Below are 24,717 nucleotides of genomic sequence, written 5' to 3'. Positions count from 1 at the left end.
TTATTATTTCATTACATCAATGCCTTGATAAGTTCGAGCGCTTTATGCAGTTCGTGCAGAAACAGCCTTCTTCAACAACTGCATCCTCTATGTCTCTAAAGAAATATTTTAAAAGACGCTGCAAGCGTAAGGACGACAACGCAGACAAAGTGCTAGGGAATAAAGTTCCCCCCCAGAAGAACTGACTATGCCTCACAGCGCACTCCTTTCCGGTTCCCTGCTTCTGCGTGCATCTCTGCGTAGTTCAGCGCTTACATCGTCTCTTCTCCTTCTGCTTCTCCCTCCCTCCCTCTCTCTCTCTCCCTCTCTCTCTCCACACATTCGCTTCTCCCCCGCCCTCCTCCCATCCTCGCCATGTCTCATACAATTAGGTGTGCGATCCACGCACCTCCCCGACTCCACGCGAGGGGGGGGACTACTGGATATATGCGATCGGGCCGAGCCTCCAAAGCTTCAAAGGCTCGATCCAGTTGGAGTGCAAACACGATCAGCAAGGAGATTCTGAAGCCGGAGTTAAAAGTACCAGCGAAAGTGTGCAGAAGAGCAAATGAACCAAACAGCTTTTGCCTCTAGACGGCTGCGTTGCTAGAGCAAATCGCCTCGTTTGGTTTCGACCAGAGTAAGAGGATAACCAAGTCGGTACTAAACTTCGGAGTTCGATTAGAATCGTTTTACTTGCGTGTATAACTGGATGCTGATACAGCCTTTAAGCTTGGGATTGGTCCGATCAAGCGGGGTCTCAACTTTCCTTTTCTTTTTTGTTTTTAAATCGCAGTACATTTGCTTTATTTTATGCCTCTCCTGAAGAAATTTTGAATAATCTGCAAAATCAAGCACAAGGAGTTTTGGTTGCCTTTAGAAGGTACTTGGGTTCCGTGGAAGACCCACCGACGGACCCAGCATTCTAAAGGTAAGGTGAAGTATACTTTTATTAACACGTGTGTGCGTATCATTAGTTTCAAACTCCACATGCTGCCGGTGTCTGCTGCTCCTTTATCAATGGCTTTTGTCAACTGCATCTGTTAAGGAGCTCATTTTCATCCATAATATTACTTTTCTCTTTAAAAAATTGCATCTGATCGTTTGTCTTGGTATGTTTTAGTGTTATGTCTTGCTTGTTAGTATTCAATGTCTAGTCACATCTCCGCAGCCCAAAATCTCAGTCTGATGGATTTAATAGTGTCCTTTTAGATTGAACAACTTTAGAACTTGAAGTTTCTGCAGAACAGCAGAAATACTAATCAAAATAGATTCGTGCTTCGGTTTGTATGTGTCGCTGTCCATGGTACCTCCGGTGGTATGGAGGTATGGGTTAACACACACAAGCGCTTCTGCAGGAAGGATCATGCTTCCTGCAGCAAAGTGCTTAAGTAAAATACATGCACATTCATATAAGAACAAATTTCTCAAATTTTTCTTTTACCGCTATAGCTTTTCCAGTTCCGGCAATTGCTCTATGCATTTCTTTTCAGATGACTTTCAGGTGATCCAGTTGAGGATCACGATGAAACTCGCATCACAATCTGCACTCTCAGATACACAGAAACCGAAGCATGATGTTTGCAAGTTTTCATTGAAAAATGCAAAGGCAACGAAATAACCTGAACCGATATCTGAAGAGATATCATCTGGAGCGGTCTTTGGATTCAAGTCTTTGGATCAGTCTATATAATAACGATTGGTTTCAAGTGTATGAATTCATAGATAATATGAACCCGCACAAGTAGTGCTAAGTCATACAGATCTCGGACTATATATAACTGAAGCAAACGTGAATAACACTATTTTAAAAATTCTCAGACGAATACACAGATGTAGATATTCCCACTCAATCATTGCATTACATACGAACACCAATCTACATTTGCAATGTGCGTCATGCATCTCTGTCCTCACACTAGGAAAAAAAAAGAAATTGTCTAGTGCTTGTGTTGATAATGCATTCAAACGGGTTTGATGTGCAGATTGTCAAAAAGGAAAATAAATCGGGGCACTTATTTGCTTAGAGAAGGTTTTGCAAAGAAATCAGAGATTTTAGTAAGTATAAAGAGCGTTGAGTCAGTATGACAGTGCCGGTTGAGTTTTGTAAATCCTGCAGCAATAGTGATGCTATTATTAAGAGAACATCAGCTTTGCTTCTGGTGCATAATATACCGAATCACACTGAACTCAAATGGAACTCACGTTACTGGTAATGCCACTGAAAATATATTGCAGGAACATCCATTTTCCACTCTTTCAGAGAGTTAAGCGCAGCAGCAAAGAGTTACGCCCAACGTAATAGAAAATGTACGTATACATCAACATCTTAAAAGTATTAAGTGTTTGTTTCAGTGTTAGGAGGTCTGTCTGGGAAGCGCACAACACGCGTTCCGGCTTCCATATAAGGAGTCTTTACAATGTTTCGCTCAGCCGACTGACATCAGCGGGCCTCCAATGCGCATGCGATGATCGGAGGCGCAGCACTTCGTACATCATAAGGACGTGCGCGACTTTGCTTACAAGCCAAGTGAAGCCGACTTGTTAAAAACACCTCGAGCTCTGCTGCCGAATGACGAAACCGTCGTCATTTGCATATCTCAGTTAGAATTTCACTTCACACTTAAGTTACTTTTTTCTCACCTCGTATGTCGTAAGAAGGAATATTTTAAATAACCAGCAAAGCTTAAATTATTAATGTTTAAATGTAACATTTCGTTTTCAATATTTTTTGTTCCAATCGTTGTTGCTGATTTTCTGCAGTCAAAACAGTAACTATCTGATTATGGCATACTAAATTCAGAACATCCACAATCGGATAATTACAATTAACCTATAAGGTATTCTTTTGTATTATCTATTAAAATGTTTTATGCCAATTTAATATATGTTGGGAAAATTAGTTATATTCGCTACATTTTTGACCTGTTAGAATGACACGTTAACCGCAGGGTTGGAAATATTACGAGAAAGTATCTATATTCTAGCTAATAAACCAGTACCTCGTCTTTAGTAGGTAAATATTACACTTCGATTTTCCTTGTGTGAGCCGCACCGTGATTGGCTGCGAGGGGCGCCTTTCTTTACTACAGTATGCGTCACACGCACCCACATGGTCTTGTGGAACACGTACAACGGTCTTCTGAGATTGTGTGACAATAGTGTGCTTTTTGGAGAAACACTGTTTCCCACATCCGCATACAGAAGCTTGACGTTACAAACAGCGCCATTCAGTGTCGCACAATGTAGGGGAAACACATTATCCAAGGTAAAGGGTCTCAGGAAATTCAGACCATCAGGAGGTCCTTGTATACCCTGCTCATTAGGGCTCAGGGGATCCACGTGGGACCCCAGCTGGGTGTCAGACAAAGAGAAGAAAGACTAGACTGCGGAAATGAGAGAACAAGGGGGCCGCCATCTGCAGCACAGGGAACACGAATAGGGGCTGAAGGCAGTGTTAGTGCTTCAAGTCGGCTATATGGCACATTTTCCTCTGCCGCTGGCTTTTCTTTACCCTTGAATCTGTTAATGGAAACGATTAACCAGACATGGGGAGCCATAGCATACAGTCTGTACGCAAGAAAGCAACAACGAGGCAGAGTCATTCACACTCTCAGCCAGATGCAAGCCTACATCTCTGTATCAGTAATGGCTGCAAACAAACTGTGCATGGAGCCATTATGCAATCTGTAGACATTAACAAGAGGAGTTCGAGGTGTTTTTTTTTTGAAAGCTCAGGATGTACTGCTGATAATGTGTAGAGAGTGACAGCTTCTGAAATGCGCATCTCAGCAAAAACAGGAGCGACACAACCTAGGGCAATCAGCCGTCTCTTCTGCTCGATGAGGCAGCCGTTGCCATAGCGACCTGCCACCGGTATCTCATGGCTTGTGCTGAGAGGATGCGGGTGAAGAGGTCCGCCACGTGACAGCCAGGCCGCCAGGCTCTCCACTCCGCTACGGCTACCCGCCAAAACGAAACCAGTCCCTTCTGTGGGGGGGCACTCATTTGGTTGCAGATTATGGCTTCTGCTGAGGGAGGGGTGATGGTCCTGTTTTCCAAGGCTGGAGGGGGGGGGCAATCTAGTGGATGCCTCTGTCAATAAATCATTCAATTACATTTTATTTTACAAACTAGGTTGCAGAACAAACTGAAAAAAAAAAAAAACAACATTGGGGAAAATTAATATTATTTCCTGAAACCTTCCTAGGGGGTGAAAGAGTTAATCTTCTGATGACGTGTCGAAAGCATTTACAGATATTTCAGAACATAGTATGGACCAGAATGGAGGATGGTCACCAACAAGAACCCAACAGAAGCCTGATATTCGCCAAAGGCATTGCAATGGAAATTCAACTAGTGTTTCCCCTTCTCAACCAAAACAGAAAAGCCAGCCCTTGTCCCTTGCAGTGGCCGTGCCAAGTGCTGAAATAGACATGCCGTTGAGCCTACTGTGAATGAGTCACTTGATGACTTTGGTTCTTAGCGTGGGAGTAGGACTGTGCTGTGATTGTTGGGTGGAGGTTAGGGGTTACCTTCCCGTAGTTTTGCTCATAATTTACACATGTCCATAAGTCTACACCCCCCCCCTGCAGACAAGTAAGCAATTCAATTAATTCTTGTACAATCAAGGCTGTGTCTCACCAGTCATGGTTAGCTAACTTACAGCAGAATGGAACAAAGCACTGTTGATTTTCAGAAATTCCCGAACCAGCCCTGTCGTTGATTGAGTTTTTTTTCCCGCGTAAGATGTTCTTCTGGATTTCATTTCCTTTTTGTCTCTTCTAACCCCACAGAGCTAAAGTAATCAAGGGCCAGCTGTACAACCAACTTGGCCATCCATTTGAATTTGTGAAGAACCGAGTCAGGTTCTTCAAACAGCAGAACCAGCCTCCAAGAGTCAATTAAATCATCAGAAGTCAATTAGATTATTTGTAGTAAAGGAGAGGCACAGAGAAGAAGAGAGAGGGGGAGAGATTAGCTCATCACTGGGAGTTTCCCTCCCGCCTCGATCTTCAGTCGTCCTTCACAGACCTCAAGCTTCCCGGACCACAACCATGACCCCGACGTTCGTCTTGTCCGCCTGTATGGCCTTGCTCCTGCTTGGCCCTGCCTCCAGCACCCCATCTGGACCTGCCTCTGAAACCTGTGTGACCCTGGTCCAGGGTCGCTTCTTTGGCTTCTTCTCCTCGACCACGGCCTTCCCCAGCGCACCCTGTTCCTGGACCCTGCAGAACCCCGACCCCCGGCGCTACACCGTCTTTGTCAAGGTCACCAAGCCCACTGAGTCCTGCCAGCCCCGCCGACTCAAGACCTTCCAGTTCGACTCCTTCCTTGACACGTCTCGCACCTTCTTGGGCATGGAGAGCTTCGATGAGGTGGTGAAGCTGTGTGATGCCTCTGCCCCCGTGGCCTTCCTGCAGTCCAACAAGCAGTTCCTCCAGATGCGCAAGATCCTGCCCCAGGAGGGGCCTGCACTCATTGAGGGGGACGGCGAGTTCAAGGCCGAGTACCTCGTAGTGGGCAACCGCAATCCCAGCATGCCAGCCTGTCAGATGCTCTGCCAGTGGTTGGAGGCCTGCCTGGCGACCAGCACCAACGCTAACCCTTGCGGCATCATGCACACCCCCTGCCAGTGCTGGGAGACCGCTCAGCGCAAGTCCAACGGCTGCTACAGAGGAGGTGTCTACCTGGAGAAGTGCAACCCCGGCCTGCGGGAGATTGGGCGCGACGCTGAGATCACGGGTGCGTATCTCTGGGATTAGCCCATCTTAGTGCCTCTCAAATCAACACTGCCCTGCTTTGTTAACACAAATGTCAGAGTCCCCCATGCAGCTGCTCTTGGGTGCAGCAAAGATGTGCAGAAAGTTCTGGAAATCTGGAGAATGGGCAGATCAGTTGCATACATGCAGTTGCAGGGACGCCAGACAAATCTGGCAAATGCATTTATTTAATAATTTAGCAAATGCATTCACATTATGTTTATCTGACACTTTAATCCAAAGTGATGTAGACTAGATAGAAGGGTTACAATTTATGTGATTTGAATTCAGGACATCTGCATTGTTAGCGCGATGCTTTAATTGTCGAGCTGCAGTATAATAATTAAAGGCTGCAGCACTGCGTAATCTGGGCTGGACACGCGTGAGTTAGACATCACCTGCAGCCTTTTGATTGGACATTTGGGCAGCTTGGATGTAGCTGAAAGAAGCAGCCAAGGCAGCACCACGGGTATTGAAAAGAGCGCTGTACAAAAAGGGGGGTGGGGGGGGCGTTTCACAAAGCTCCCTCATAGCTACCATCGGCAGAGGGTAGGGGAAGGGGGGGGGCAGACGTGACAGAACTGAACTGTTGGAGGAAATGGAAGCAGAACACTCATGGTTACCATGGCGACAGGCTCCATCCTGGGCGCTTGGAAGTTATAAGGAGCGAAAAAAAAAAAGGATTTGCGTCACAGTCTAAACTTTTGTTGGTGGACCACCAGGTGGCGCAGCGGTGTACCATCGTTCCAGGCCCTCAGGTTACTTGGTGCACAGTCATTCTCTTTTTCCCTCCTGTGTCGTGTGTTTAAAGGGTTTGCCGCTCTCCCCTTGTGTGTGAGCACATGCACACGTGTGTTTGCAGGTGCGTGCGCGTCGGCTCATTGGTATTCCGGCGACGGTGCCGGTTGCCGGCGCTGATTGTTCACTGGGGCTGAAGGAGTGCAAACTGGGAGGGCTGGGGGCTCCACACAGTGCCTAACAGGTGGCGAGGCAGTGAAAATGTAGCCAAACCCTCAGCCAGAATGGACTGGCATTCCTTTGTAGGAACCAAGATGGCAATTACAAAGTTAATCCTAATTTCCCTTTTGTTTAAGTACTGGTTTAGGTGGCAGGATGCTGCTGTAACATGCAGATCTGTGAATTAGCATGATAATTTTGCAGCATCATCTCCCTTTCTTCCAGCGCTTTCTATGCAGTTACCTATGTTGCCCTCAAGGTGGCAGTACTCACATTCACTGGGACACTCTTTCTCCCTTTTATTCTGACGCAGGTCGATATTGAACGTTCATGCCTCAAATCCCCATGTTCGGTTTGCTTTTGTGCAACGCTAGAGTTCAATACTGGAACGATTACCTGGAACAGCTTAATAACAAATAATTTTGCCCTGAACTGAATGTTCTAGGTAACATAATTTAACATTAATTGCATCTATAGCCTGTAAGTTTAATACCTTTTCCCCCCTGCAAAAAAGGAGGATGATATAGGAAAAGGCTGGATTAGGGAAATCATATTGCAAATTAGGTAATAAATGTTCCCTGATGTAAAAAAATGCAATTACTCTCAGCCTTAAGCAGACAAGAGACAAAGGTATAGGGATTATTACCTGAGTAAAGGTCAGAGATCTCAAGTAATGAGAGTATCTGAGGGTCTTTGTGCAGCTTCTGCTGGCTATAGTGGGTCGTATTACAATTTTTATCAGTGTGTTAGTGCTCTAGCATCTCAGAGACTAATCTGTGTGACTTTATTGGATGTTTTCATCTTCTGTGTTGAGGCTTGGAGTGGGGTGGTTCTCACAAAGCCTGATTGGTTCTTGTGATCCAGGAGGGTGGAGCGCCTGGGGCCGTTGGTCAGAGTGCAGCAGCGAGTGCGGGGGCGGAACCCAGACCCGGAGCCGCACCTGTCAGTCAAACCTGGAAGAAGGGTTCCTGTGTGAGGGGGTGGTCGAGGAGGGCCGACCCTGCAACCCTCAACCCTGCACCGGTAAGTCAGCCCGCCTTTCTGTCTGTAATTCTGTCAGTCTGTGAGTCACTGCCAAGCGTTTCTGAAGCCTGTAGATTTGCCTGGAGCCCAGTCCCTGTAGGAGTGTCACTATGCCTGTAGCTTTTTGCCTATCCTTCCTAGTTTTTACCCGAATTAGTAAAAATGCAGCTTAATCCTAATTGGTCGACACAGTACTGCCCGCATGCCAACACGGACGCTAACAGAGTCGCCGTCCAATCAGAAGCAGAGTTTGATCAATAGCCGTCCCCTGTAAGCCGTGGTAATGTAGCACTCAGCTGGAGTGCAGACCAGCACCTGCAGCGAGTGCCCTGTACTGAAAGGTTGCAGGCACTGGATTATGCTCCTACCATGGCCACCATGCCTCTAATGCAGCCCTGCGCTGCTGCGACCTGGGGGAGCGGGCATCGCCGATTCGCTCTGTCCGCTGGGATGATCGATAGTATGCGGGACAGGGAGAATCGAAGGCACAGCAGATGTCCCTGGATATAGATGTATAAGTCCAGAACAGAACCTCCATAACACAACAAGAAGCTGCCACTGATTTTAGACCCCCCACCCCCCCCCCCGGATGTAATTATGAATCGATCGTTCATTTGAAATTGCAAGCAACTGCACAAGCTCCACAGTCGTATGAGGATATCGAAGTGCCTTTGGAAGGGAGGTAGAGCGAGGTGTCCTGTGCTGAAAGGCGAGTCTGTGAAGTTGAACGTGCCCAGAACCTCGCTGACCCTCGACCGTGGTCCACCTGCAGGCAAAGTCCGCTCCAGAAGCCAGTCCCTGCGTGCCCTCGACAGCCGCAAGCGCGAGAACACCGATGCGGCCCGCTTCGGGAACCTGGCACCCCATACAGGTAAGAAAGTTCCACGCACGGTTTCGTGAAAGGTTTTGAGGAACAGGTTTTCCTTGGGTTTGGATTTTTGGGAAACACAAGGATAGAAGTTGGAGCTCATGATTTGGAGGTGGCGTGAGGTGATGGGTGGGAATAGCTTCTCCATGGCATGGAACCACTTTCTTATTTCTGTTGACTGACCCATCGCTCAACTCGCTCGCCTTCTCCACAGTAGATGCCTTGACTGACGAATGGTCCACCTGGAGCGAATGCTCAGCTACCTGCGGCCAGGCCTGGCAAACCCGCACCCGCTTCTGCACCACCTCCTCCAGCAGTGCTCCCTGCTCCGGACCCCTGCGCGAGAACCGCCCCTGCAACACCACCGCCTGTCCCCGTAAGTCCTCTGCCCCTGGCCCCGCCCCTTCCCGCCATATAACCCAAACTCCACCCTAAACTGCTCTCAAGTAAAATTCCCTGCTACCTCCTTTACTCCTCCTCTCCTTGTGTGCTATTTGCGTTGTGGGCGTTCAGAAGGCGTTTGAAGCAGATTGATGCTGATTTTGAAAAACCAGGCACATTAATAAAGGAAAAATAAATAGCTGTTGAAATGAGAACCTGTAACGGCACTGCATGTGTGGGACAGCTCACGGTGCGTTCTGTATGCTGCCCCGTGTGTCGTCTTCTGCCTGAATCACGCCCCCGGTTCTCTGATCGCAGTGCACGGAGTCTGGGACGAGTGGTCGCCATGGAGCCTGTGCTCGTCCACCTGCGGCCGCGGCTACCGCGATCGCTCCCGCATCTGCAAGCAGCCGCAGTTCGGCGGAAACCCCTGCACCGGCCCCGAGAAGCAAACCAAGTTCTGTAACATCGCCGTGTGCCCCGGTGAGTGTCCATTGCTCTCGAACCCCTTGCTGTCGACATTTGATATGATGAAGAGGTATTAGCAAGCTGGTGATATGACAGTATTTACATAAAGTCCCTTCTTTATTACTTTCTAAATCGTATAATAATAGTCATAATCACTGCTGTAATATACTATAATATACCATGCTGATAAGTAATGCAAAACCAAAAACGGTTGACTGCTCTCTACTGTCCCCTGGTGGACAGTATGTGTAAAAACCATTCTTGACGCTGAGATTTCCTCATGTTTGGCTCCCTCTAGTGGATGGTGCTTGGACTGAATGGTCACGCTGGACCTCATGTTCGACCACCTGCTCTAATGGCACTATGCAGCGCACACGTGAATGCAATGGCCCATCTTACGGGGGCGCCGAATGCCGCGGCGACTGGCTGGACACGCAGAACTGCTTCTTGGCTGACTGCCCAGGTGAGACCCGTCCATCAGTAGGAACGGGTCACATGACAGGTGTAAACAAAGCCTTCTTTGGATAGGCTGAGGCTCACCAGGGACGTGAATATTTCCCATCTGCAGTGAATGGCAAGTGGCAGCCCTGGGGCTCGTGGGGCAGCTGCTCCCGGAGTTGCGGTGGGGGGAGCCAGGTGCGGCGTCGTTTCTGCAGCGGCCCATTTTTTGGCGGAGTGCCATGCCCGGGCAACCGTGAGGAACAACGAAAGTGCAACGAGAAGAGATGCCCAGGTGAGGAGCGTGGCTTGAATCTGAGGCTCCGCCCCCTAAAGCTGTGGCTGTTTGGCATTTAACGGGCACTACAGGCTCCCCCTTGTGTTAGCAAGCTGGCATGGTCATGTGACTGTCTGCGTGAGGCCTGTCGAGACATTAGCTAGCTCCTTTGACTGAGCCACAGACGGGTCTCTGGCCTCGTAGTCGATCGCTGTTCCCTCTGTCCGCAGAGCCCCATGAGATCTGCGGTGAAGAGACCTTTGCTGATGTCATCTGGAAGAAAACCCCCGCGGGCGACACCGCAGCTGTGCACTGCCCCCCAAACGCCTCAGGTGAGACCCCGGTCACCATCCCATGGGACAGCAGGGGGCGTAGCATTTAAAGAATTGAAGGTTGTACCATTGACTAATATGATATATCTGTGTTGCTTCAATATATGTCGGACCATGCAAGTTTTAATGGTTAACATATAAAGGCTTTAAAGAGTAGCTGTGGTGTTTGAAATACTACTAAAAATAACACCACATAAACACAGTTCTAGAACAGACCCTCCCAAGGGACAGCAGCAAGATAGCATTATATAACGCTACATGTACCGTAGCCTTATCTGAGTTTGGCACCCTGAAACAGGGCTGATTCTCCGACGGTGCACCTTCAACGAGGCTGGTGTTGCATTCTGGGAGAGGCCTACCTACATCAAGTGCATTTCCAATGACTACCGGGACCTCCAGAAGCTGGTAAGCAGGGTATTTCTCTTTCAGCAGAGTATTTTACTGTTTGGAAGATGGATAAATGGATGGATGTATGGATGGAATAAGTGTTTAGCATTGTGTGTATGTAGCGGTTTAAGTGACGTCCTGAGTGTCATTTCTCCTCAGACACGTGACCAGCTCTTAAGGACTCAGAGGGGGATGCAGGGAGATGGAATCTCTGAGGTACTTGCCAAGTTGAAGGCCACTTCTGACGATGGGACCAGCTACAGTGGCGACCTGCTTGCCATCATCGAGATCCTGAAGAACATGACAGATCTCTTCAAGGGACCCAGCTACAGCCCGAGCGCTGTGGATGTGCAGGTCCGTCCGCGTTCAGGAGTCAAACGGTCCTCCAAAGCAGTGCTTCCTAACCCGGCCCTCAGGGACTCACAGACAGCCCATGTTTTTGCTTCCTCCGAATTCCCTACCAGAAGCTGGGAGGGAGCAAAAACGTGGAGTGTCTGTGGGCCCCTGAGGAGCAGATTGAGAAACATTGTTCTAGAGCGTCGCCAAAAGTAGCCAGTTATTTTTCTGCACACAGTCAGTGCAGAAAAGGCTTGAGAGTGAAATTGGAAAAATTAAACAAGTCACGTGTTGTTTTGCTATTTAATACTTATCTGGGATGAGTTTCATCTCATCAAATGTTGTTATTCTTTCTGTTAAATTTAACATTAGCAGGTCAGCCAAGCCCCCGTTTCGTGGGGAGCAGTTTTTGTGTGGGATGATTGTTTTCCTCAGACTTCTACAAAAGCACAGAGTTTAAGCTCTCTAAAGCTGGACCGGCTCCTATTCTCTCTCTTACAGAACTTTGCCCGTTCAATTAGCAACTTGTTGATGGAAGAGAACCGTGAAAAATGGGAAGAGGCTCAGATGGTGAGTGACGCAGTCTGATCAACGCCTCGCAGTTCGATGGAGTCGTCTCAGTATGGAGGACATATAATTGCATATCTTGCTGACTCTGGGGCTCTTTCCACACCAGCTGGTGCCCAACATCAAGGAGCTCTTCCGCCTGGTTGAAGATTTTGTTGAAGTCATTGGCCTGCAGATGGAGGACTTCCAGGACACTTATGAAGCGACAGATAATCTAGGTCAGTCTTTGGCCACTTCTGGGTGTCTTTGCTGTGGGTTTCCTGTGCAGGTGAACATTATGATGTGGTTGACCAGACTATACTCTCCTCGCGATTCACTCTGTAGCGATCAAAGAAAACATTATGATGTGACTGGTGCTGTCAATGGATTGTTGTTTGGCCGAATGCCTTTCTGACCAACTGACTTCCCTTCCCCCAGTCCTGAGCATTCACAAGCGCCCAGCCACTGTCACCTCTGACATTAATTTCCCGGTGAGGGGCTGGAGGGGAATGATGGAGTGGGTCAGAAAATCAGAAGACAAGGTCACCATTACCCAGAATGCCGTGTCAACAGCCATTCCAGGTAGAAATCCCACATGGAGAGATGATGTACAATCACACCATCACTCTGGGACATGCCCATAACTCCTCTGTACATTTTTCATTGTCTTTCTCCTAAACCTGCTTCTAAATGATTTTTTGTGGTCTTTTAAATGTTCCAGAAGCAATCAACAGCTCCTATGTGACTGGAATTGTCCTGTACAGAAACTTAGGCAGCGTCCTGTCCCTACAGAGGTGAGATCATGTTTACCAGCAATCTGAAGATCTGACTTGTGGAAATAATTGCAGTTATTTTAAATTTCAATCTAAACACTTTAAATATATTTACATTTTGGACGAGGGTTAAAGGAGAGACAAGCAGAAAACAAGGCTAATGTTTATGACCTCATTTTCCACTATTCCGCTGCAGGAACACCACTGTGCTCAACTCCAAAGTGGTCTCTGTCACAGTCAGGCCCACCCCAGACTTCCTGCCCTCCCCAATTGAGATTGAGTTTGCCCACGCCTACAATGTGAGTTCTCTGGCACCCCTACCCCAAATCTGCATGCCGTTACATCAGTGGCCACAGTGAATACTTTGTGAACAAAGGTGAAAGCTATCACTGTGTGAGAAGGACCATCTGAATGATGTTCTCTTCTTCTCCATACAGAGTACCACCAACCAGACCTGTATCTCCTGGGATGAAAGTGAAAGGTAGGTCCACATTTTTGCTGTCCATCTCTCATCCTTCTCCACACTTCCTCAATCCCCTTCGCTTTCACAGAAGTGCCCCTATTGGCTTTTAGGACCAATGGCCTCTTTTTCACTCTCTATCTGGTTCAAGGGCAGAATCTGTTTCCTTCCTGGGCTGTTGACGTCAGCGCTGTTCAGATCCATCCCCAAACCCTAAAGTCTAACCACAACTGATACTGTTTAGAAATAAAAAAAAAAAATCAATGCCTGCATCCATACTTCAGTTGCAGAGCTGTGAAGCATCCAAATTTCCTGCATGTCTCTTTCTTCTGGGCTAAAAATGAACACGTAAAGCTGTTTCAGCTCTTAAGAGCATGAATAAGGAGCTTTCAAACTCCAAATGGCCACGGCCGGCACATCCGCTAGGCTTCTCTGGAAGATCGCTGTGCTTTTGGAGGCAGCAGGCAGGTATTTTGGAATTGGCCCCCACCATCTGTAATTATCAATGGCTCCCGTCCCCTGCCGGCTACTCAGTGGGACTTCCCCCCTCCTTTCAAATGGCTCCAAGCATGGGTCCCTCCACTCCAGCCAAATCTTTGCATCAGAGATTTATATACAGAGCTCATCACTGCTGGAGCTCAAAAGCATTTCCCAGAATGCCTTGTGGGCATCGGCTTAGTCGTGCAGTTGAGTACCAATGTCTAGACCATGCACGCATGACACATTATATACAAAGTCTTATAAATTCATAACCTGTTCGTAAATTGCCTCAAAATGTAAAACACACAAAAACAAAATGAACATTACATACATTTTTATTTAGAAATTAAGAAGTCACTCAAATTTAAGCACTTAAGAAGTGCTGTTTGGAAAGTCAGGACATTTCCAGAAGATTCTAGTAGATGTTTGGACACTGGGATGAAAGCTAGACCAGAACCAATGGACCGTGATCCCAAAACGCTGAAATGCGCGCTGGTCCCATTGACGCAACATGTGCGAATGCAAGCGTCACGACAGGAGGATCTTGCCAGTAGATCTCACACCCCCCACACATGTCGCCACCCACGCGCCCCTCCAGGCCCCCGTGCTCCCTGCTTCTGAGAAATCCACGTTTTTCAAAAATATCACCATGTTCACCGCGTAGTGTGAAGTCAATGACTTCATCGGTGACTCGTGAGATTTTCTTAGAGGTGTGAATAGAATTTGAAGTAATGTTCACCTCATTTTTCTTGGTTCAAAAGAGATTATTTGGGGCAGGGATTTAAGGCACAGTAAATTACCCTCCCCGTTAACCATTTATGAGTCATAATTCATTGTGACCTCTGAATAACACATGCTTCTCCAGGGCTTGTTAATGGTGCCAATGTCTCCATGGCATCCAATTGACCCAGATGTCAGAACCATTCAGGACCACTAGTGGAAGAAAAAATATACCTCCACTGTGACTAGTCCCCCACACCACCACCACCTCTCAAATTCTCAAAACAAGCCAATGCAACCCTGTGGATCCCCTTAAATTGGTGAGACCTTGACTACTCCAATGCTCAACCCAAAGTTACACTCTTGCAGTTTATTCCTTATCTGTCAGGGTGGACCAGCGGTTGCTAAATATCACTTATTGTTGAGTTCTACAGCATATTCCCCAAGAGCAATTTGTGGACTCCATAACCAAAACCTAGGTGAGAAAAATAATACAGAAGTCAATAATAGACTCTGAAAGTCTGTGTAGCCACTGAAACCCCTGCCTGCTGTCCTCTGTAGCCGCACAGATCCCTGCAAACTGCCCTTTAGACCGATCCATCCTACTGCAGCCTCAAACTAAGCCAGATGTTTTTTCTTTCATGAACCTAAAAACACAGCAGCTGTTGTCCATTTTCATGTTCCCTTGGTGCCTTTATTATACCGATTAAGGTTAAAATGCTTAGCCCAGGTGTAATAAAACATAAATAGGTCTTAGGGCGAAATTACACATCGTTTTCCCTGGTCTTGATTGCCAGTTTTAGTAAACTGCATTCGACACGTGTCATTATTGTTTTTCTAGCTAATATTATTTACAGTATTGGGCAAAGCGGTATATTTCTGAGGCTTTGCATCTGATATTGATTTCTGAAACTGTTGCATGGTGGGGTAATCGATTTTGTCGCGGCGAGCCAGCCGTACTGCGCGCGTGCACGCCGCCCGTTCGCCGCCGCTTGTCTCCCGGTCCCCGGTGCCCCCTTCTCCCCCCCGCCCGACGGCGCCGCTTTGCCCCCCCCTCCTCCCTCCTCCCTCCTCCCCCGCCTAACGCGCCGCTCTCCTTGTCGCAGCTCGTCGCTGCTCGGCTCCTGGTCTGCGCGGAGCTGCAGAGCGGTCCCGCTCGACGCGCACCGGACCAAATGCGTGTGTGAGCGCCTCTCCACCTTCGCCATCTTAGCGCAGCTCAGCCCAGACATGGTGAGTGCCGCCGGCCGCATGCGTCCGCGGGCTGCGTCCTGTGCCTGCATGCCGCATGCTCCCGCTCGCTTTGTCGCAGCCCTCTGTCGTTATTTTCGATACATCAGCAGACACCATTTACTCATTCGGGTGAAGGCTGCGGCAGCGGGCAACGTATAGGAATTACCGCTTCATTCCTTTTTGCATGCAAATTGAAAAACAAAATAACGTATTACGATAAATATAGGTGACGATTTATATATATATATATATATATATATATATATATATATATATATATATATATATATATATATATATATATATAGCACCATTGCTTTTACATTCTTGGCACCAATTAGCAAATAATTTTGGGGACTATTTACTGGGATATTTGCGCAGATAAGCTTGCCATTTCATGTAAGAACGGCCGTTTCAGATTTTTATCCGTGAAGTCGAATGATAACTAATTGGCATTTATGTTTTCCTTTGTGTTGAGGGAAGGTTCATTACCTTTGTGCGAGATGACAATGATCTGTTATTATCTGACTACCAAAATACGATGTTCCAGGTTGCCATGGTAACAGCATCTGCAGAACAGAGCTGATGTACTTGGGAGCGGGGGGGCTGGGATGGGGGGCTACAGGTCTTTGTATGGTGGGTAGGATGCCTCTGGACCCCAGGTATGAGAGGTTATTGATAAAATAAAATTCAGTCTCATTTATACGCCAGCGCGTAGGCGATTATAATGCACGTAATGTGCAAGCGGACAGCGGATGACATCATTTTGTGGGCGTGTGGGTCTGATCGAACATCTCCGCTGCCTTCTACCTTCCATCCTGCTGCAGAGGGGAAGGGTACAAGCAGCACAAGATGGAGGTCGCTTTAAAAAGCGAGCTCCCCCCCCCCACCCTGTGCAAAGCAGTCATGTGCTTTATTTGACTGTGGCCGCACTGGGCGCTGTACACAATTCCCATCGCCCGGTTTCGTATCTGCGGACGACCATATCACACCGGCTCCTCTCTTCACCGCGGCCCGGCCGGGACTGTGCCGGCGGGATAGTGACCGGTATCCACACTCGTAAAACGTCGCCACGGTCTTGCCAAGTTCCGGTCAGACGGCGGCTGTCTGATAGAAGGCCGGCACACATGGCTGCCAAACGGGCACGGTGACGGGCACGGTGACAGGGGGGCAGGTTCTGCGTAGAGTAGTGCGTCATCGGCTCCGTGTGGGTGGGTGTTTGTTACTTCTTTCAAGGAAGACTAGTAACAGGGTGAGCGGCGGGGGGTGGACGGGTGCGGCGAGGAGGCGGTTGATGGCTGCTTCTGGTTGGCCGGGCTGATGGGCGCCTACACACGTGCGCCAGTCCTTACGCACAACCGCGTCGATGCTGCTCAGGGGGTCAGCTCAACAGGGACGGGTATGGACAGCTTTTCCCAGGCACCCCCCCCCCCCCCCCCGAGCCAGGACCAAGCTAGGAGAAGACAGACCGCTGCTTAAGCACCCCTGTCCGTCCTCAGCAGAGGTTCAGACAGAGTGACAAGCTGATCTGCTTGTTTACAAGAGATTATGCAGCTCTGCTTTGTGTGTGACTGGGCAGAGGGAACAGATCAAGAAAGCCTTCTTAAACTCCCCCCCCATGCTGATGGACATGTGCCATGGGGCCGCGTGCATCGTCTGACCCATCCAGCATCTTTAATGTCCCCGTTCCATTTACACAACTGTTCAAATTCTGCTGGCCTCATGCAGCAACCTTTACTCCTGCCTTAAGGGTTTCGCTCCTATTGGCTACACCCCAGCATTCCTCCCGCTCCGATTGGACAGCTCGCCAGTTTCCATGGAGCTCGTAATCTTTTTTTTTTTTTTCCTTCTTTATATGGGATGCATTGCAGATAAATCATAGGCACTGAAGGAAGGCAGCCCAGTGCATGCTTACGATCGGCGGCTCGGGCGAGGCGATGGTAAATACCAGGTAGCGGCCAGCGGTCTGACCGAAGACCCTAGGGACCCACACGCATGCGCACACTCCTCCAGGATCTCAGCAAAGGCCGGAGGGCGGGGAAAACCAGCGAGGCCAGGAGGGCGTCCGGGATCTGCTTGCCGGTAGACTGGTTGCACTACTAACCATGGCCACTGAGGGAGCTTTAGTTTCATTACTGCTTTTCGTCCGGTCACCTTGAAGTCACCTTGTTTCGGAGCGTCGGCCTAATTGTGCCAGTCAGCTGACTGCACAGGGCTGGCCCACTCTATTTCTGGGAAGCGGTAACCCAGAAAGGCAAAGAAGCCGCCTCTGCGCATCCGTGAGGCTCTAACCGTGAGCCGCATCCCTCTCCCCAGAACATGGACAAGGCGGCGTTGCCCTCGGTGACGATGATCGTCGGCTGCGGGGTGTCCACGCTCACGCTCCTGCTGCTCATCATCATCTACGTGTCGGTGTGGAGGTACGTCCTGCCCGCTCTGCAAGGAATTGGGGGGGGGGGCAGAGGGGGAAGGGCGGAGTACGTGCGGAACAGCCATTTATCTAAGGAGGCTCACTGGGTCCTCACCCTCTCCCTCCTCCGATTTTTTTGCCCGCAGGTACATCCGTTCGGAGCGCTCTGTCATCCTCATCAACTTCTGCCTCTCCATTATCTGCTCCAATGCCCTCATCCTGGTAGGACAGACCCAGGCCCGCAGCAAGGTACCTACTCGCTCCTCTCTGATCCTGGCTCCGCCCTGTTCCGCTCTAGCCACGCCCACCGCTCCGCCCCTGCCCCACCCCTCACAGCTTCCTCCCTCTCTCTCTCTCACAGCTGGGCTGCACTATGGTGGCTGCACTGCTGCACTTCTTCTTCCTGTCGTCCTTCTGCTGGGTGCTGACGGAGGCGTGGCAGTCCTACATGGCCGTGACGGGCCGGCTGAGGAACCGTATCATCCGCAAGCGCTTCCTCTGCTTGGGCTGGGGTAAGGGGCCACCCCTCTTATTCGCCTCCCTCATCTTCTACCCCTTTCCTCCCATTTTCCCCCCATCCTCCCTTCTTTTCTAACGCCATTCCCTCTCTCGCTCCTCTCCCAGGTCTTCCTGCTCTCGTGGTCGCCGTGTCAGTGGGCTTCACCAAAGCGAAGGGCTACGGCACCGTTAACTAGTAAGCATCCGATCTAGATGCTAACGTGTCCGATCCGCCCACCTAACCTCACATTCCCAAATCTCTGTGTCTGTATCTCACAATGTCCCCTCTCTCTCACCGTAGCTGCTGGCTGTCCCTGGAAGGCGGTCTCCTCTACTCGTTCGTGGGTCCCGCTGCCGCCGTCGTCCTGGTACGTCCTCGTTCAGATGTGGGCACTGTCAAATGGTGTGCTGGGTGCCCTGTTGCCCTGCCATCGCTGTTCCACATTATGACAAGACAGATGGCTGCATTTTGTATTTGTCCACTGGATTCTGTCGATAGGACAATGCCAAGAACCAAGAGTAGTTTGCACAGGCTTTGTTGTTCATACTGTAATACTTGCAATGTGGAAGAAAAGTTCCAAAATATGAATGTTATTTCTTTGTCTACCACAGGTGAACATGATCATCGGTATTCTGGTTTTTAACAAGCTTGTGTCCAAAGATGGCATCACCGACGTGAAGCTGAAGGAACGTGCTGGGTACGTCTCGAAGACCCTTCATCTCTTCCTCCCCATCTTCACTCTCTTTTTTGATTTTTGATCAATCCTGCAAAGGAAAAAATGTTTGACCGCTTTCCCCTTTCTGTCCTGCAGGGCGTCGCTGTGGAGCTCATGTGTGGTCTTGCCCCTGCTGGCCCTAACCTGGATGTCCGCCGTGCTGGCCATCACCGATCGCCGTTCAGCCCTGTTCCAGATTCTCTTTGCCGTCTTTGACTCCCTAGAGGGCTTCATCATCGTCATGGTGCACTGCATCCTTCGCAGAGAGGTATCCTAGAGACCTTTGCCCGTTTCCATGGCACCCAGAACAATGGCTGGGTTGTTGGCAGATGGCTCTAACCGTAAAAGATAAATCTAGCTGGAAAGATGCTGGGGATGATGCAGTCTAAGTTGTGTGCAGCCTGTGTTTGTGACCGGGACTTTCGTGCCACTGTAGGTTCAAGAAGCAGTGAAGTGCCGTGTGGTCGACCGTAAGGACGATGGAAATGGAGATGGCAGCGGTTCCCACAAGAATGGCCACACCCAGCTCATGGTAAGAACTAAAACATGGCTGCTCTTTATCCAAGAGGCTGTTAATCCTACTGCCTGCAGTCTGACATCACTTACAATCTTCCGCTTTCGTTTTTTCCTCTCTTCTGCAGTCAAAAGAAAGCGACACTCAGTCCACATCAGGTGAGCCTCTTCCCCTCAGACCTGCATGCTTTGGCATCTCCGGCCAGCACTGCACTACATTGCTGTAACTTTTTATATAACAAATCATATGCCTAATAGCCTCATCAATGAAAGCTGAAATCGATGAAACATTATTTAGTTACACTCCTCCCCTGTCCGCTCAGCCAATCCCAGAGGCTCCAGCTTCTCACCGAGTGTCCCTCTGTCCCCCAGGCACCCTGAAACGCCCCATGCCCCCCTCTGAGGAGAAGTCCGCTCCCCCACCAATGTCCGCACCAAAGGGATCCTTCCACACGCTGCCCGGTAGCATTGCCAAGGCACCCCTGCCCTCCGTGCCCGACTACGCCAGCCACACGCTCACCCTGAAGAGGGAGAAGAGCCGCGGCGGGCCTGGCGGGGAGGCCTCCGGGGGGCGCTCCGTCTACGTCTGCGACAGCGAGCTCTTCAAGCAGCTGGACGCCGAGCTGGGCCGCGGCCCCGTGCCGGGAGGGGCCCCCGACGGCAGCGGCTACGTCATTCTGCCCAACAGCACCTCCACGCTGCGGTCCAAGCCCAAGGACGACCAGGGCAAGTACAACATCAGCATCGAGCAGCTGCCCCAGACGCGCTTCGTGCACCTGAGCAACCCGTTCAGCGAGCCGGCGTCCGGCTTCGGCCTGCCCTCCGACCGCGTCAGCGTCTCCTACTCCGAGCGGGACTCTCCGGTGCAGAACCTGCACAACCTGTCCAGCGAGTCGCAGATGACGGGCAGCCTGTGTGACGCCGGCGACTCCGTTAACTCCATGACCAAGAGCGAGACCATCTCCAGCCTGTCCATGAGCTCGCTAGAGGTGAGGGGACAGGGGCTGCGTCTGACGTCCAGCTTGTGGTGTGGTGTCGTGTGACGTGAGTGGTGACAATGACCAAGGAGCAAGTAACTCAGAAAGAGTAACATCCCATGCTGTCACTGAGCAAGCAGAAAATCAATACTACTACTACTACTACTACTACTACTACTACTACTACTACTACTAATAATAATAATAATAATAATAATAATAATAATAATAATAATAATAATGGTAATAGGCAGGCATGTGATCCCCCATGTTTGTGTAGGTTTTCTGAACATTCCCTCAACATACGATGAGGTGAATTAGTGTCTCTAAATTGCCGATGAGTGTGCTGCCCTTGTTGGACACCATCCGGGGTTGTCTCAAGCCCCGGTGCATCCTGGGATAGGCTCCAAACTCACCGCGACCCTGTGCTGGATAAGGGGTCACGGAGGACGGCCCCACCGCGTTCTTTTCCCCACCTTTCAGTGACCTCCGATTACAGCCGGAGCGGCGGCCGGGGAGACGAGAGCCCATTAGCAGAGGCCAGCGAGATTAGTGCCGCTCCGGGGAGGCGGGAAATTGGGAGGCAGATCGGGTCCCGCTTAGGGTGACAGAGAGCAGCTTTCCTGTTATGGGATTCGGACTTGTGCTTATAGTTAGACCAGCTAATTACATTTTGTTGTGTTTTATCAACAAGTGCTACAGATAGTTTGAAGCCAGAGGAAAACAAAACATTACGTTCATCCATTGTAGGACGTTTTCTTTTAGAAGAGGTGCAGTTCTCTATAAATCAATGCAAATTGACATAATAAAGATTAACTGGATAGTATGTGGGTTAGGCTCCAGATTTCCTTCAGCCCTACTGGGTAAAGGATTATGGATGATTGATGAGATGGATGGATGCATGGATGGATGGTTTTATGCATGCATGGATATTAATAGTCCTTCTTTCCATGTTTGTCTGACAGAGAACAAAGTCACGCTACGCAGAGCTAGACTTTGAGGTAATCCTTCTTTCATTTGAACTTGAAATTGATCTTTGAATTTAGAGTGCATCCACATTAGCATGTGGTACATTTGAAATGAAACCTCTAAATATGAAAATAAAATACATACTGAACATCATCTAAGGTATATAATGTGTTTATCTAATATTTAGATGTATATTATGAAAAGTAAAGCCTTAGATAGCACATTAGGATTGTCTTGCTCTTTACACTGGGACCGAAGGTGACCCTGGCTGAGTTCTTGCATGTTTCTTGCGTGCAGAAGGTCATGCACACACGGAAACGCCACCAGGACATGTTCCAGGACCTTAACAGGAAGATGCAGCATGCAGAGAAGGAGCGGGAGTCACCACCCTCAGACAGCAAGGTGAGGGCCGGGCACGGGCACACATGGCACCACCCGGGCACACGCAGCACCGCACAACCAGAAACCAGCACACTGATCCACTGAGCTACTCACCAAGTTTCTGATTTAACCCAAAAACTGGTTGTGATGAGTCACCAGGAGGTGGCGTAGCGGCTTAGAGACTCCTCACCCAAAGGCTGCTAGTTCATGTCCCACACTAAATAATTTTGCCTTTGGACGTCTCTCTAAAAGAACTCTGTTTGTCCCTACCCGCAGTCCGTCCAGAGATGGAGCGTCTCCTCAGGAGGCAGTGACAAGACCAACCTCAGCGTAAGTACCCGGCCCCTTGCTCACGCTCCCCCTGTCCAGGAGGTGTAGCAGTAGAGCTTGGAACATGCCAGCCTGGCCCAGTTTTAATGCAGAGCTAGGCCTTAGATCAGGAGTCCGCCCCACCCTGCCCAAGCCCAGCAGGGCTGCCATCTGTCACGGGCAGCAGTCGCATCTCTTTAGCCGCAGGAACTGGGTCACCAGCCCCTTTCACACTCAGTCTGAATCCAAAATGTAGTAATCTCATTTAGCAGTTAGGGGTCATGGTCACAGTTGGTGGTCTTGGCCTTGCTTTGGAGGAGAGATTGTTCTCCTTTGGTCTTGGGCATTCTTGTGCAGTTACGCATTGGTTTGTATTAAACAGAACAGCACCTTTTTCGGACCCAGTCATTGCAGACCTATAGTGGCTAAGACCCCTAGATAAGAAGCTTAGTTCTTTTGATACATTTACTGAGAAACTCACCGCTGAATGTCAACCAATGCCTCTCCTGTCCCCCCCCCCCCCCAAACAGGACAAGCCACAGACCCCCAGCGACAGAGCCTGGGAGGGCGTCCCGAAGCCCCACTCGCCCCCCGCCTGGGTCTGCCCAGAGCTGGAGCCGCTGCAGGCGTCTCCGCTGGAGCTCCAGACGGTGGAGTGGGAAAAGGCCAGCGCCTCCATCCCGCTGGTGGGCCAGGAGATCATCGACCTGCAGACGGAGGTCTGAAGAGCGAACTCCACCCTCCCTTCTAGAGTCTTCTCCTCATTTCACGCTGGCTTGAAAGCACAGGCCGGGAAGAACGGAACCAGATGGAGAGCGGAGTCCCACGTTCCGTGTGGGCGGAACCCGTTTCCAGTTTGGTATCATGAACTATAACCAAACTTCTCTTTAGAAAACGGGGAAAATGGAAAATAACAATGCTTAGTTGTGCCGGTGTGGGGCTCTGTTCGGTTCTGTCCTGGCTTCGATCCACGGAGAGATTTCCCATGCTCTCTGATCTGGACTCCGAAGTGCTGGCCAACGTTCCGGCCGCTCCACCTTCTTCCTTTCCGGCCGCAATCGTGCGGCAGGGTGGGGCTTCCCCTGGCAACGGGCCGCCCCCCATGGTTTGGGCGGCCTTTTGGTGGTGTCTTCCGAGGACAGCCTGCTGCGGACGCTCTCGTGGGTCCCATCGCCGCCGCCGGGCCGCGCAATGCCTTCTGGTTTGGAGATGGACGCCCCCTACTGGCGTTTTTGCTTTTGTCGTGTGGCCTCTAGTGGAACTGCTCAGTCCTGTCAGTTACTAGACCCCAATCGGCCCTGGCTTATAAACTGACTGTGTAGAACAAGCTTCTGAAAGGGACTGTATTCACAGACCTGGACTTAATATTATTGTTATTGATACTAAAGTTTGTACTACTATTATTATTATTATTGCAAGGATAATGACAAAGATTATATTGTTATTACTATTCTTATTATTACTGTTGTTGTTACATCTTTCCATTTTTCTGTTTTTTTTTTATATGTATGATGTCTGATATGTTAAAAAAAAAAAAAAAATGACATAAAAGAATACCCAAAAAGAATACAGATGGTGACAGCCCATTATGTTTGTGTCGCATATTTGAAGAAATTTGTTTAGCTGAGTAGGAGAACTGTGCATTGCGGGGACATGCATGAGCCCCCCCCCCCCCCACCCAGCCGCCAGCCCTGTTCAGGGTGGACCTGGTCACAGGTCTCACATCTCCTGTGATCTCCCTTCAGTGCTCAACCTGGGGGTGAGGCTGCAGTGTTGCCCTGGAGCTGACTTGGGGGAGTGGGTTTCGGGGGGGGGGGAGTAAGACTACAGAGATGTATTTTGTATGACTGTGGTTGTCAGCTGACACATTGCCTTGAGTGCCTCAGAGTCGCTTGGATACACACCTTCGTCTCACACAACCACCAACACGAGAGTCAGACCGATGGCGCATCGAAGCCAGATAAGGCATTTTCAACTGTGGACAACTTCATATCATTAAAAAAAGGGAATTTCTTTAATAAAATGAGTGTTCCTTGTATTTTACAGAAAATGTAATGATTATTATGAAAAGATCTGTGTGGTTATGGTGTACTCCACAGCATCAAAACTGTGACTCGCAGTGTGTTCAACTGCATTAAAAGTGAGTAATAACATTCAAACTGTTGTTATAGCGAAATGGAAACTCAAAAGCATTCATTTTAGGAAATAGGCACCTTCAAAGTGCATTTTTAATGTGTTTTATGTTTTTTTAAGTCCCTTGTCCTGTCGGGGTAATTGAATATATTATTGTTATATTAATAATAAACTGTTGTGTGCCGAAAGGTCACCGTCCATCGCACTCCCCCCGTCAACCCAGCCAAAGTCCCCAAAATTGCCCCCATATCAATTTCCCCACCATGTATTTGTCTGAATCATTCCATTCCAGGTTTTTTTTATATACTTTATTTTCTGTTACTGTAACTTTATTTTTTTCCTGAACGCAAACTGTGTATAATTTGCAATAAAATATCTATATAATAAATGA

At 49.2% G+C, this 24,717-nt stretch overlaps 1 protein-coding gene across 1 annotated transcript; it reads left to right on the top strand.

Moving 5' to 3' along the window:
* Window positions 1-340: 340 nt before the first annotated feature.
* Window positions 341-24,717, top strand: LOC111848301 (adhesion G protein-coupled receptor B1a). The gene is made up of 32 exons (XM_023820193.2): window positions 341-910; window positions 4,776-5,724; window positions 7,563-7,721; window positions 8,494-8,592; window positions 8,804-8,965; window positions 9,289-9,453; window positions 9,737-9,901; window positions 10,007-10,171; window positions 10,384-10,485; window positions 10,784-10,890; window positions 11,032-11,226; window positions 11,710-11,778; window positions 11,885-11,993; window positions 12,193-12,336; window positions 12,476-12,548; window positions 12,724-12,826; window positions 12,965-13,008; window positions 15,294-15,420; window positions 17,737-17,840; window positions 17,977-18,079; window positions 18,192-18,342; window positions 18,455-18,524; window positions 18,630-18,696; window positions 18,941-19,026; window positions 19,141-19,312; window positions 19,481-19,576; window positions 19,686-19,716; window positions 19,930-20,546; window positions 21,500-21,535; window positions 21,801-21,905; window positions 22,161-22,214; window positions 22,724-24,717. Exons 2-32 carry the CDS (start codon window positions 5,037-5,039, stop codon window positions 22,916-22,918), a joined length of 4,563 nt encoding a protein of 1,520 aa, XP_023675961.1. The 5' UTR covers window positions 341-910; window positions 4,776-5,036; the 3' UTR covers window positions 22,919-24,717.

Source organism: Paramormyrops kingsleyae, chromosome 23 (genome assembly GCF_048594095.1).
Source record: "Paramormyrops kingsleyae isolate MSU_618 chromosome 23, PKINGS_0.4, whole genome shotgun sequence".
In the NCBI taxonomy this organism is placed as follows: Eukaryota; Metazoa; Chordata; class Actinopteri; order Osteoglossiformes; family Mormyridae; genus Paramormyrops; species Paramormyrops kingsleyae.
Note: the sequence above shows the minus strand (reverse complement) of the source record. Positions and strands in the feature narration are given on the sequence as shown.

Excerpts from the sequence above, each read along its gene's own strand:
- LOC111848301 (XM_023820193.2), top strand. The coding sequence starts at position 5,037 with ATGACCCCGACGTTCGTCTTGTCCGCCTGTATGGCCTTGCTCCTGCTT. Across the intron at positions 9,902-10,006 it reads CTTCTTGGCTGACTGCCCAG|TGAATGGCAAGTGGCAGCCC; the intron begins GTGAGACCCGTC and ends TCCCATCTGCAG. Across the intron at positions 13,009-15,293 it reads TCCTGGGATGAAAGTGAAAG|CTCGTCGCTGCTCGGCTCCT; the intron begins GTAGGTCCACAT and ends TCCTTGTCGCAG.